At 39.3% G+C, this 13,747-nt stretch overlaps 1 protein-coding gene across 1 annotated transcript in view; it reads left to right on the forward strand.

The window, feature by feature from the left end:
• myo7ab (myosin VIIAb) overlaps positions 1 to 13,747 on the forward strand; it is a 54,354-nt gene that overhangs the window by 31,069 nt on the left and 9,538 nt on the right. Inside the window, exons 25-36 of the mRNA XM_055226358.1 lie at positions 802 to 891; positions 2,077 to 2,204; positions 3,006 to 3,132; positions 3,605 to 3,724; positions 4,508 to 4,681; positions 5,555 to 5,782; positions 6,329 to 6,499; positions 7,690 to 7,807; positions 8,459 to 8,585; positions 9,946 to 10,115; positions 10,610 to 10,800; positions 11,730 to 11,854. Coding sequence (XP_055082333.1) covers positions 802 to 891; positions 2,077 to 2,204; positions 3,006 to 3,132; positions 3,605 to 3,724; positions 4,508 to 4,681; positions 5,555 to 5,782; positions 6,329 to 6,499; positions 7,690 to 7,807; positions 8,459 to 8,585; positions 9,946 to 10,115; positions 10,610 to 10,800; positions 11,730 to 11,854 — 1,769 coding nt within the window. The remainder of the gene's footprint in view (positions 1 to 801; positions 892 to 2,076; positions 2,205 to 3,005; positions 3,133 to 3,604; positions 3,725 to 4,507; positions 4,682 to 5,554; positions 5,783 to 6,328; positions 6,500 to 7,689; positions 7,808 to 8,458; positions 8,586 to 9,945; positions 10,116 to 10,609; positions 10,801 to 11,729; positions 11,855 to 13,747) is intronic.

Here is a 13,747-nt window from a genome sequence, read left to right on the forward strand (position 1 = left end):
TGTTATTTGAGAAGGACCAGGATATGTATTAGGGGCTATTAGGATATATATTATATTAGAGATATATTACATTAGAGATTTGGCCTGTGACATGTAGCAAAGCATGAATATGCAAGGCTGATTGTACAAAACTTTTCTAAATGTATTAATTAAATGAATTAATAATTAATTTATTACATTTCAGTTAAATAAACACAGCAGAAAAACTTTGAACAAGGTTTACCCTTACCTATTTTAATATAATTTGGTCATATTCGGCGGTCCAGATTAATAAGCTCAAAGGGCCGTGTGTGGCCCCTGGGCCATATTTTACTTTATATACTTTACCTTTTTTGCAATGGTAACATATAATGTATACTCCAAGCAGGTTTTGCTAATACCATATGTACTCTTTATAAGTTGCACTGGAGCATAGCTTTAGTAGGTTTTCACATAAACTAGACAATCTTTTGGTATTTCAGTTTTTTTTCTCCACTCCCTTGCAGTTATCAAGAATGCTTGTTTTTGTTGACTTGGTCATGTCTCACTCCCAACCAAATATCTGTGCACAAGAAATGCAACTCTTCTATATAATCTCTACCTCACTGATGCTCGGGGAGCCATTCTGACCACACAACTGTGGTACTCTTCTAGACTCCTTCTGCAGCAGAATTAAACTCAAAAAGGACTTTCCATAAAAGTCCATTTGCCTGAAGTTGTACAGTGACTGAGCATCTGGAAAAATGCTTTTTCTAAAATGTATTATGAATATTATTAAAATATGTATCAAATATGAACATGTGTGTGTTTTGTCCTCCTCAGATCAGCTCCACAGACAGTCAGAAGAGGAACAGTGTGCGCCACAAACTCATCTCTCTCACTCTCAAGAAGAAGTCCAAGATCACAGAGGAGGTAGGATCTGATGCCTCTTATATTTTATCAATGCATATGTAAAGTTTTTAATGAACTGTTATTTTGAAATTATGGCTGCAAGTTTATCACAATCAAAATCTCAGTTTGAATGTTCACAATTAGAAAATTGCAGGACTGCAATATTTGAAAGTAGCATAGATTCCTCTGCCAACAATTCTATACAAAAAGTGTAACTGAAACCTTGACAAACATGGTCTGAAATGTATGGGATTTTTTCTAATCGTTCATCGGTTCAGATTTCAGTCTCTCAAATGTTAAAGGTTCAGGACAAGTTTGAAATGTGAACTCAGAACAGAATTCTATTTAAACAAATTGCATCCACAATCTTTCCAAATCTTATCAGCTCAAATTCAAATTACAGTGAATCAGTATTTTTACATATATTTGATTTAAATTTGGTTGTTTCATGTTTTAATTAGTCACATAATTTCATTAGTTTAAAGAGAGGGTATTATGCAGAATCTTTTTTTTTTTGCGCTTTGTTATAATGTTGTTTCATCATCAAAAACATGACAGAAGAGCTCATCCTGGCATGTTTTAGTAATTTAGTGATCTCTCCCGGACCCTATTTGAACCCTCCTTACAATTAACTGTAAGATTCTGTGCAATGCTCAGCCCACAAGCCGACATCATCCAGCTTTCACATGACAATTCTCCATAGATATATATTAGCATGTTATAAAACTGTTCATAACAACCTGACAAACCTGACGTGAGGTGCAGTAGTTTCATTAGCAGGATGCACACTGATTGTTTTGTGATAGTGCTGTGAAAGGGCAGTGACTTAAGGCAGGGAGCAAAGGGAGGGGAGATTCAGACTGTCCAAAACAGAAGTGAAACTTATAAAACATGTTAATGTGTTCTTTCAAAGCAATAAAAGGTAACGTTAACACAGGGGTCCCTAATTTTTTTTGTAACAGAACCACGGCAAGCCTTAAATGAGGCGCAGTTAGATGCCTGTCAACCATAAACACATTTATTACTGCACAGAGTTAGACATCAAAAGACATATTTACAATATGTAGTATAGTTGGATTGAATGACTGAAAAATTTACATGTCTAGATGGAATGACATAAACGCACAAACTGACTCACAATATCAGTGTGCTGAAGTAAATCTGGAGCATAAGAGAATGTTTGCATGAGACGGCCTCTCTGTGCAGGTGAGTCGGCAGCTGCGTGACGGGGACTACAGTCTGCAGGGGAACAGCATGTTAGAAGACAGACCCACTTCAAACCTGGAGAAGCTACACTTCATCATCGGGAACGGCATTCTCCGACCAGCGCTCAGGTCTGTCACTGTCTCACTTCTATGGATCAAGATATAGTTCAGTCAGATTTCATAAAATTAATTGGTAGATTTGACAGGTTTTCAAGTGTTTCTAATTATGACTCAGTTTGGTGGGATAGTACTTGTGGTAAATATTTATCATTGTTTTACATCAGTTAAGTTTGTGGAAAAAGAAGAAATGTACACAGGTAATAGCTGTTCTTAAATGTAATACCTCTAATTATGTCACTCCACCGAAAATTCCATCCAAAATACAAGAAAGATTTATGTGCAAGGAAGGCATTTTTCTGGCAGTTTAAGCTGTCGTTTAACAAAATAACAAATGTGTTTATTATTCAATCATCATCTAATCTACTATTTTGTAACTTTAGTCAAGTTTTTCCCCTTGGCAACAGCTATGGAATTACTATATGTCATATCAGCTGCTTGTGTACAATCAGGAAGTAAAATGATAAACTAAAATTAATTAATTAATGAGTTATTAACTATAGTATTTATTATAACAGTGCTACCAGTGTCACTTACTGGCCAGAGAGCTTCAACTGAGTTCTAACACAAGAATCTATCAGCGGTGAAGAGGAGATTTATTAGACTTTTCAATCTCCATGGAGACAAGCAGGCGATATCACTAGGTCAAATTACAGGTCATGTCGCTGTAACCCCACAAAAGAAATGTAGTTTTTCCAGCTATTTTTGGAAAAACGTCTGATCATTGGCTATTTAAAAGTGGATGTGGATGAGATGACTTTTGGACAGACTGCACAGTCCTAGTTTCTAATGGTGTGTGTGTGTTGTGTTGAGGGATGAGATCTACTGTCAGATCTGCAAACAGCTGAGTCAGAACCCGTCCAAGAGCAGCCATGCCCGGGGCTGGATCCTGCTGTCTCTGTGCGTCGGCTGCTTTGCTCCCTCCGACAAGTTTGTCAAAGTAACTCCTTTTTATACACATAACACATGCTCTCACACATCTGACCTCTGATAGGGTCCAAAGCTGAGAGGAGTAAACATTTATTGTATTCAAGAACAAGTTCCATCTAAATTACCCCAGTGTAAAAGTACTCATTCAAATATTTACTCAAGCAATATGAATAAATGTATGTGGTGTAATTAACATAAATAATCCAAAATCATTTGACTTTTTTCTATAAATATGTTAGTTCAAAATGAAGCAACAAATTTAATCACATTTTTTTTTTCAGATTCAAATGCAATTTTTACACATAAAATGCCTCATTTCTATATGCATATTATGTATATTCATTTCAATATTTACTTCAATTCAAATTCTGATATTTCCAAGCACAAAGAACATTTGACTGAATATCATAGAAAGAAATAACAGTACACCTTTGTTTTGCTCTCCTCTGATAATGTCCCTCATGTGGTTGTTGTCATGACAGTACCTGCGCAGCTTCCTGCTGAGCGGGCCTCCTGGCTACGCTCCATACTGTGAGGAGAGACTGAGGCGGACCTTTGTCAACCGCACCCGCACACAGCCGCCATCTTGGCTAGAACTCCAGGTTAGTTCCCTGTTCAGACTCATAACATAGAACATAAAGCTATAGATACTCAATATGTTTGACATAGTAATATCAAATGTCCTGTGATATAAAGCATTTTACATAACTGTCTACTAACACTGTGATAATTTTATCTTTGTTTATCCTGGCATCCTCCAGTGTTGTTAAAGATGTTACACTTAAAATTTTGAAATAGGCAAACAATGTTTAATAGGAAGATGGATTCTTGTGATATTTGTTCACAAACTCATTAGAATCCATCCTGGCATGGCCCCGCCGGTGCAATAGAGCCAGTCACAAAGTAGCATTGAGATTTGTGCAGAAGCCAAAGGAATAGTACCCAAATGAACCAAAACAAACATGGCGACGCAGACAGATTTCAGCCTGTTTTAGCGAAAATGCATACTTTTTATGTTTATAAAAAAACATGCAGAAGGTAAATTCTTTGCTCACAGTTTTGATTTGTGAGCCGTTCCAGATTGATAAATGTGTAGAACTCACTTCAAACAATTCATATTTCTAACATACACTCAAAAATTAAATGTATTATGTGATTGTTTTTAATTGAACTCCTTTATGTTAATCCAAAGCAAATATTTAAATTTCAGTTAATTTATTGAAAAATTCTTTTGAAATATATGATTTTAATGAAATAAGATTGCATTGTATATTCACTTCATCATTTATTTATTTATTTGAACAAATATTGCACCATGAGGTCACTTTCTATGTTGAGTTTGGATATCACTACACCCCTCCCAAACTTACCCTGTGTTCCTCCAGGCCACTAAGTCCAAAAAGCCAATAATGTTACCGGTGACATTCATGGATGGCACCACAAAGACGCTGTTAGCCGACTCTGCCACCACGGCCAGTGAGCTTTGCAATGCTCTGGCAGACAAGATCAACCTGCGCGACCGCTTCGGCTTCTCCCTCTACATCGCCCTGTTCGACAAGGTACTGCACATGAACACCTCCTCTCACTGCACGTCAAAAGTCCAGTGTATGTTTAGCCCACTCCGATATCCAATATTCACCAGGTTGTCTTGCTGCTGTGGCCATAATAACCAATATATATGTATCCCAAAATGTTCACAAATTCAGGCCTTAAACTAACTAGACCTAAATTAAGTATAAATCAAAAACAGACCTTAGTCACTTTTACATAATAACTGCAGGATTGTAGGTGTGGTACCTGATTTTTACTGCCTTAAAATGTGAAAAACAGAACTAGTTTATTTTAAACAGTTTGCAGTGGTCCAAAGTTATTTCTCACTTACTTACATTCTGAACATCATAATTATTCACTTTGATGAGTTTATAAGTGCTTTTCACAACATTCAGAGGCTAGAGCATTGTTTTGCAGTCACAGTAATGGTAACCACAACTAGCATGCTAATGCACACTTCCAGAATGGTTAATAAAAGGCTTTATAATTAGATGCAAACAGCACACAGCCTATCCCCATTAAATGCCCTGTATCGCTTGCCTCATTTCTATTCATCTCAGGTAACAGAAGTTATATATTTTGTTGTAAATGATAGAACAGTTTTCAAGGGGAGATGTCTTTTGCGAGACAGGTGATACAAATTAGTAGCTGTAGATGTACTGACCTCAGTTAGGACAGAGGTTTGTTGCACTCTATTGTCTGATTCCAGACCCTTATGGATTCGACCAGAATGTAGAAAAGGCTGGCTGTCAAGGTCTAAACCAGGTCTAAACCAGGTCTAAACCAGGTCTAAACAGGTCTTCAACTCTTCCACATGATGCTAAATCTGAACTAGCCCATGTGAGCCCTGTTGTAATGGTCTTTATCCCTAACTCCCACAGGTGTCGTCTCTGGGCAGCAGTAACGACCACGTGATGGACGCTGTCTCTCAATGTGAGCAGTACGCCAAAGAACAGGGCGCGCAGGAGAGGAACGCCCCCTGGAGGCTGTTCTTCAGGAAGGAGATTTTCACACCCTGGCACTGTCCCGCAGACGACCAGGTGGCCACCAACCTCATCTACCAGCAGGTGGTACGAGGAGTCAAGTTTGGAGAGTACCGCTGCGAGAGGGTGAGGAGGGGCAGTGATGTCTATGACCGTGCAATGATTCAATTGTCTGAGGCTTTGTTAGACTTTAATCTGACCAGAAATAACTGACTCAGTTGGAACTACAACAGGTGAGCTGATTTGTGCTGTTAAACAAGTACCTGTCAAATCACATTTGTCACAGGCTAGCATTAGCTAACAGTTTTTCAGTTAGTCACTCTCACCTTTTTGTTAAACATCAAACACCTAATTGTGACCATGAATGCTCATATTGATCACAGGCTCAGAGTTTGCTAATATGTCCATTCCGGTAATTGATGAGTATTTTTTTAAAGAAATTTTACTTTTTATAAATCTAACGTTACATCCCAGTAGTTATTCTTCAAGTTACCCTTACTTGAGAAGTAGTTTTGACTTTCTTGAACCACTGCTGTGTACTTTTACTTTTTTTTACTTACTTGTGTAATATTATTTTCAAGTAACATTACTCTTACTTGAGCATCATTTTTGGATATAGTCACCACTTTGGGTGATAGTTCCTTTCCAACCCTGCTCTTGTGCATGTCTCAGGAGGAGGAGCTGGCAGAGCTGGCCTCACAGCAGTACTATGTGGACTACGGCTCAGAGCTGCTCCATGACCGGCTGCTCAGTCTCATCCCCTCGTACATCCCCGACCGAGAGATCTCCTCCAGCAAGAGCCCTGAAAAGTGGCTCCAGCTGGTCACCGCTGCTCACAAGAAGGTACTGAGCCAGGGCACCTCCACACAGTCCTGGGCCGTTTCTCAATTTCCAGTATGCAGACCCTGTACTCATGTACTCCTGAGTACAGACTTGTAGGTGCAGACTCGGAGAATAGACTTGAGGAGTTCATAAGCAATTACTTTGCTCTTCCAGCTTTTGGCACACATGGACTTGATGACATCACAGGAAATAAAGCTTGTGTGGGTTATGATAGAAGCTAATAGTACATTTGAAACTAATAAATATTATAACCCATCAGCCCATGTATGGAAAATATAAAAATCATAATATTAACTGTAAGCTATTTCAGTACAATTTCATTAGGTGGTATTCAGAATATATATATATATATATATTTTTTAATCCATGTGCACACAAAGGACGGGGCAGTGGGCAAGTAGTTGCATTAAAATTTCATAAAATTAGTGTTGGTGATTCAGAGATTTGTAATGGTCTATGATCAGCGTGGGTCTTATTAATGGCACGGTCAACAGCCAATCCTCTGTCACTAAAAGCATGTGATTTGGAGCAGATGGAAGACTTTGGAGGAAGAAAGTTTACTTTTTTGTGCGTTAAAGTGCATATGAGCTGACTACATATTTCACTAAAACATAGTGTGGTCTGGTTTGGGACTCTGGGGTTAAAAACAGGAGCTTGGAGCTAGTTCCTCTTTGTGTTTAGTTTTTATTAGTCAGCAAATTATATGTAATCTTAGCTAAAGTTGAAGTCATCATTTAGCGCACTTTACTTTTATCCCTGACCACCAGAAACTACCTACTTATGCCTAAACTGACACTGTTCTTCTATAACTCAAAGTAAAACTAAACATTAAATCTTTTTTTGCTACTATCCTGTGTATGTGGTGTTTTAATAGCATTATCTACTGAAAATTTTTTGTTCATTTGACAATTTTAGTTGAAACCAGGTAAATTTGCAGTGAAAGGCTCAGTGCTGCCTCCAGTGGCCATTGCAATTATAAGTGTCACTTATACCTCCAGACCCCACCCGTCCTCCCCCTCACTCTCTTCTTTAGTCCTCCAGGTACTGCCCAGTTTAGCAGCTCTATTTGAAACATGGTTGTGGGATGAGTTTAGATGTGCCTTTAGTGACTTGAACATTTGGGAGATATAAAGTGTCATAGGTGTGTTTCCATGGTGACAGCCCATACGCCCCATTGTGTCCGTGTGCAGGGAGTGCAGAGCCGTCGGAGGAGCAGCGTTCAGAAGGTGAAGGAGGACGTGGTGGACCTCGCTCGGATAAAATGGCCTTTGCTCTTCTCACGCTTCTACGAGGCCTTCAAGTTCTCAGGTCAGAAAAACACATTTTTAGGCTCAGTGTCTGGCTGAAGGGCACAGAAGAAAGGATGAGATGGCTGAAACTGGGATATGAGATGGTATTGAACTTCTCTAATTCTGTGATGACAAGCCTGTGATGCCTCTGGGCCAAGTTACAAGTCAGATCTGTGGGGAGTCGAGCCCGTTTACAGCATTTTTGAGCAATAGAAAATATGTATTTCAATAATGCTGAACTTTAATGCCATATTCTGGGACATTCTAGGCAATGCAATAGCATAACCCATGTAGACAAGCCGGTTGTGGACCCATTACTGAAAAAGTTGCATAGTGCACCTTTAAGGGTAAATATTTAGCTTTGATATTTATATATTTTTTATAAACCAAAAAATAACTTTATATCATCAGGGCAATAATTATGAAATCTATGAAAACTGTTCTAAATCAGCTTGTCATGGTAAAGATAACCACAACAAGGATGCTATTGCACACTTTCTGATCATCTGACAATAAAGCGTCAAGAGCTGATTATATAATATGTCAATTTCACTCAAATACATGGAGTATAGGCCCTTTAAGTAATTTTGACTAGATGTTACTTTTTGCAGTGTAGTTAATTGGCTCTAGGGGTCAAAAAGTCTCCATGATATATGTTCTGTGTGGGCAGGGCCCAGTCTGCCCAAGAACGACGTGATAGTGGCGGTGAACTGGACCGGGGTGTACTTTGTGGACGAGCAAGAGCAGGTGCTTCTGGAACTGTCCTTCCCTGAAATCACTGCAGTCTCCAGCAGCAGGTAAAGCACACTGGGTCACAGCAGAAGGATTTTATACTCTGTACAGCTGGGCACTGTCTGAACTGACCGTAGCATTAGATAAGACGATAACTATTCAATCTGAAAAGACTTACCAGACATAAACAAGCAGACAAGTGAAGTGCAGTGAGTTATTGAAACATTAGTTATGGTGCTAAGAGACACTGCGCGAGGTGAATAGGGGGAGACAAAGATGACAAGAAGGGTGACGATTGTACTACTACAGTGGAGAGAGAGACAGGTGACAGGAAGGAGGAGCCAGCAGGAAATACAGACTTCTTGAAGTTGGCAAGGCAAATTTATTTGTATAGCACAATTCGTACACAAGGTAATTCAAAGTGCTTTACAGAATAAAAAAGACATTAATGGTAAATAGCCACATTTTTCTATAGCACTTTTCTACCTTCAAGGCACTCAAAGCGCTTTACACATTAAAATCACAATACAACAAATCAAAACATAAATAATCACAAATAATCATCATAAGATTAATATTAAAGGAGAAGAGTGCAGTCTTTGTGCTCGTACTTCCTAGTCCTAGTTAGGACCCGAGCAGCAGTGTTCTGGCTGAAATCACACTTGGACTGTTTGAGATTGAAACCTGCGCAGATCAGTGCAGTGTTGATCAGCGTCGATCTGGACCTGTGCACATAGTCAGATTTGTGTCCAATTTCACAAAAAGCTCATGAGATCTAAAACAAGATGAGCCAGCTGGTATAGCTGCTTGACCCCATGAATGATGTGAAAAAATCCATCTGTCAGCGATCACTGCACCTGTTAGAATTGAACGCACCTGTTAAAGGTGAACGCAACTGTCAACAGTTAACGCACCTGCAGTGAGTGCAGAGGTGATTGGTCTGACCTCTGTTGTGATCAGAAATGGCTGCCTCCTCCTTCCATCTCCTCAAAGCAACAGTTATTGTAGATCTGGACAAAAGCCTTATGTTTATTATAGCAAACATGAATACGGTAATATACGTTTTGTGCACAGATCATGATCATAGACACTAGATGCAACAAGACACAATATTGTCTTCATAGTTATTATAGTTAAGTGAATTTGTGTTGTCATAAAACTAGTTTTGCATCATGATAAACCTAACAACTACTAGTATGCTAGCCTGCACTTCCTGATTATTGGACAATAAAACACTTTATAATTAGATGCTTGACAGTACACAACTGACTTATTTTTACCACAAGAGCTGCTTATACAATATATCTGTACTGGCGCACAACACATTTTGATCAAAAATATGGAACAAATTGGGTACAGGTCCTCAGCTCAGTTATACTCAGCTCTTAACACAGCATGTTTACCCCCACGCTCCCCCTTGTGCAGAGGAGGCAAACTGCAGGGCCAGAGCTTCACCCTGGCCACCATCAAAGGCGACGAGTACACGTTCACCTCTAACAACGCCGAGGATATCCGCGAGCTAGTGGTCTGCTTCCTGGACGGGCTGAGGAGGCGGTCCAAGTATGTGGTGGGACTGATGGACTGTCCCAGCTCTGGTGAGACAGGAATTATAAAAATACCTCCAAAATATGTTTATATTTCTGCCAAAATAGTCTTGTTCTTAAAAGGATCTGTATGTAGCCTGTCCTCTTACAGTTTCAAAAAGGTAGTACAGTCCGTATTGAATTTGGCAACTCAAAAGAGACACGTGAGGCTCATGCTGCTTTCTGTTTCAATAATCGCCTTGAGAACCAAAACACCAAATAAATGGGACATCATGGCCAATATTTTTGTAATAAAAATAAATCAGCATTAAAAATGTTATCGGTAAAAGCTATATTTTGTTTGAAAATGTTTACCTCATATCTGGGGACACAGGTCATGTTATGGAATTTAAAATCAAAATCTTACATGAAGTTCCTTTAAATAATATTTTTATGGATTTCACAAAAGGATATGTTTATATGTAGTTTCTCGCCTGGTTTATTTACCAGTATGTTAGAAGTAAAAATACTTACATACTTACAAAAACATCTCTCCCTGTGTGCAGCTGGGGAGGACAACACCTTCCTGTCCTTCCAGAAGGGTGACCTGATCATTCTGGATGAGCACGAGGGAGAGCAGGCTTTGACCTCCGGCTGGGCCCATGGATTTAACGAGCGCACCCGCCTCAGAGGAGACTTCCCCGTGGACTGTGTCTATGTGCTCCCCACCATCACGCGCCCCCCCTACGACATAGTGGTCAGGACTCTCACATTTTATTTATGCAGAATTTTCCATAAAACGACTAAAATGAGCCCTAATTCAAAGCTGTTTCTGAACTAGGGCTGTAGACTTTAAAGGGCCCATTTTCTAACATGTTATAATGTTGTTTATTCATCAAAAACATATCTGGAGTTGTGTTTTCTAAGGACAGGCATAGCTACTGCCTGGAATCATAGACACTAGACACTTCCTATGTCAAAACTGAAGCCCAAATCACTAAAGTTAGATTTAGGAATTTGTTATAAAGTGAAAAAGTCCAGGTAGAATTGTTTTGGTTGGTTTGAGATAAAGTGTGTCACAGCTTTCTCTGTATATTCCTCATGTTCTGGAACTTCACAATTTTATCCATTTTATCCGAGGGTTGACAAAAAGAAATAAATGAAGAAAATTCCTCATCTTAACAAGTTATAATAACAGTAGATCCAAACAAACCAACTGTGTAGAGATGATATTTTATACTTAATACTAGTCTAAATTGATATCAGGAATTAGATACTAGGGCCAAACGATTTGAGAAAAATATCTAATTGTGATTTTTCTGACAAGCAAAGATTGTTTTAATAATTGGATTCTGTTCAAAGTTCATATCAACGCATCCAGAAATATTGAAAAAAAGGCAGAAAAATGTGTCTGCAAATCTAAACTATAGGATTAGCAGTTTTATGCAGAAAAAGACAGAATATTTTGTTGTTTGTGGAGGAAATTATGGTACAACCTAAGGCAAAACTTTTTGCCTTAGGTTGATTGTGTTTTTGATTCAATTTTGATTAATCTTGCAGTCCTGTTAGTGTTTTCCATCCATCGGCTGTTCAAATGCAAAAACAGTTTTTTTCCAGGGCTGCTGTTTTTGTGTTATGTATTACTGTATCAAGTCCCCTGATACTAAGTTTTTTGGTTCTCCTCAGGCACTGGTGTCCATGACCCCAGACCAGAGGAGGGAGTCCATCACTCTGTCCCAGCTGGAGCTGTCTGAGCACGAAGAGAGAGCCAAAGCCTACACACTGGAGGAGTTCTCCTATGACTACTTCAGGTACTTTAGGTCAACTCTCCCCTCTAGTGCTCTCAGAATTATACAGATAAAGAGTCAATTTTGTCTATATTTAAAGGGTTGTCAAAAATATCGGAAATCAGATACTAATCTGTAAAACTAGTATCGAAACTAGTATATACATATAGACTCCTGTGGAACCAGTGGAATTACACAGATATAAGAAAGAAAACACAATTTAATGTTGAAAATCACATTTTATTGTTTAAATAAAGAGTATTTTTTATTATCATTGTGGTATCGAAATCGGTATTGAGCATCGCTTCTATTCCTTAGTTTCAAAATTGACTTTGAAATTTTAACATCATGACGACACTGAAATGCAGTGTCTGGGATAGTGTCAGGCAGTTGATCTCCCATGATTCTTAGTAACTGTGTCTAATTGGATGAAAAAAGGTCAGTAGCTTCTGTGTTAGTTGTTACCTGAGAAAATGCTATGTAAAATGAATAGGTTATGTTTTACAGTCTTATTTTATTTTTCTTATTTAGCAGCTTTTACCAAACAATGCATGATGTAAAGAGTATTTATCTTGACAACAACAAGTTAAAATTAAAGCCGCAAGCGGCATCGAACGGCCCTCACGGGCCGTGCTTCACACTCGGCCAACCCGGCACTCCCTGTGGGTGGCGCTAACGCGCCACTTGTCTCTTTTATATTGCGGCTTTGGGCTGCACTTGTCACCAAACAAGTCAAAACACGTTGGTGTTTTGCAAGTGCTGATGCACAAAATGCAAAAACATGGGTTTTCCAGGCATCGCCTGGCAACACCGTGTAAAATACAAACTTGGCCCCCTGGACTTTTTTGACGGGGACGACCTGAAGAATCACTGTGCCAAATTTCACAAGTCGTTATAAGACTTTGAAATGTACGAAAATTTGGAAATTTTCCCATTAGGATAACATGGGCGCTTTCGCGCATCGCCATGGTAACCCAGTGAAAAATATGACTTGGGTCCTATTGACTTTTTTGATCAGAATGACATGAAGAGTCATGGTGCCAAATTTCACATTATTCCATGAAACTAATATTATTCCCATGAATGGGAAAAATTGGGAGGTTTCCCATTAGGATAACATTGCCAGTTTGGCGCATCGCCATGGCAACACGGTGCAAAAGACGACATAGGTCTGATTGACTTTATTGATTGGGATGACCCAGTGGAATTTTATGTCAAATTTGGTAACATTTGGGAAAACTAAATTTTCGGCCTTCCATACAAATATATTAAACCGGAGGAAACCCATCCAGACACGGGGAGAAACATGAAAAACTCCACACAGAAAGGCCTGGGCGACCCGGGGATCGAACCAAACCATCTTGCTGTGAGGCATGAGTGTTGCCACTCAGCCACCGTGCTGCCTACACACAAAAACAAAACAACAGGAAAAATCAGACAAAACAAGAAAAATCGGCCAGGCGAGGAGGAGGATGAATTGGATAACTTTTGATGCCCCACTTGTCTAGATGATGTACAGTGATTTTCAGCCCTGCAGGTGAAGCGCCTTCAGAGGAGTTGATTAAAATGCGACATCAGCGAAAATGCTGAGTCGGCATTTTGGAATTTTCAATCCAAGATGGCCGACTTCCGGTGCATCAGAGGGCGTGGCTATAATAATCTTTTTTGTTTGGCATCACTTGAAGAATGTGTGTACTGAATTTCGTGGCTCTACGCCAAAGTTGATGTCGGGACGTCTCCCATTGACGCAATGTATTTTGACTTTTGCAGGGGGCGCTGTCGCGCCATTTTGTTATGCCCAATGATGCAACACATCATGCCATGCTAGCAAGAACAAATATGCATGTCCCATGCCTACGGCATGGGTTGCTGGGATACAGGAGTCTGTGCACGGTGCGGTGCTGCCACGAAGTTGCG

The sequence above is a fragment of the Periophthalmus magnuspinnatus genome, chromosome 14, assembly GCF_009829125.3.
Source record: "Periophthalmus magnuspinnatus isolate fPerMag1 chromosome 14, fPerMag1.2.pri, whole genome shotgun sequence".
NCBI lineage: Eukaryota > Metazoa > Chordata > Actinopteri > Gobiiformes > Gobiidae > Periophthalmus > Periophthalmus magnuspinnatus.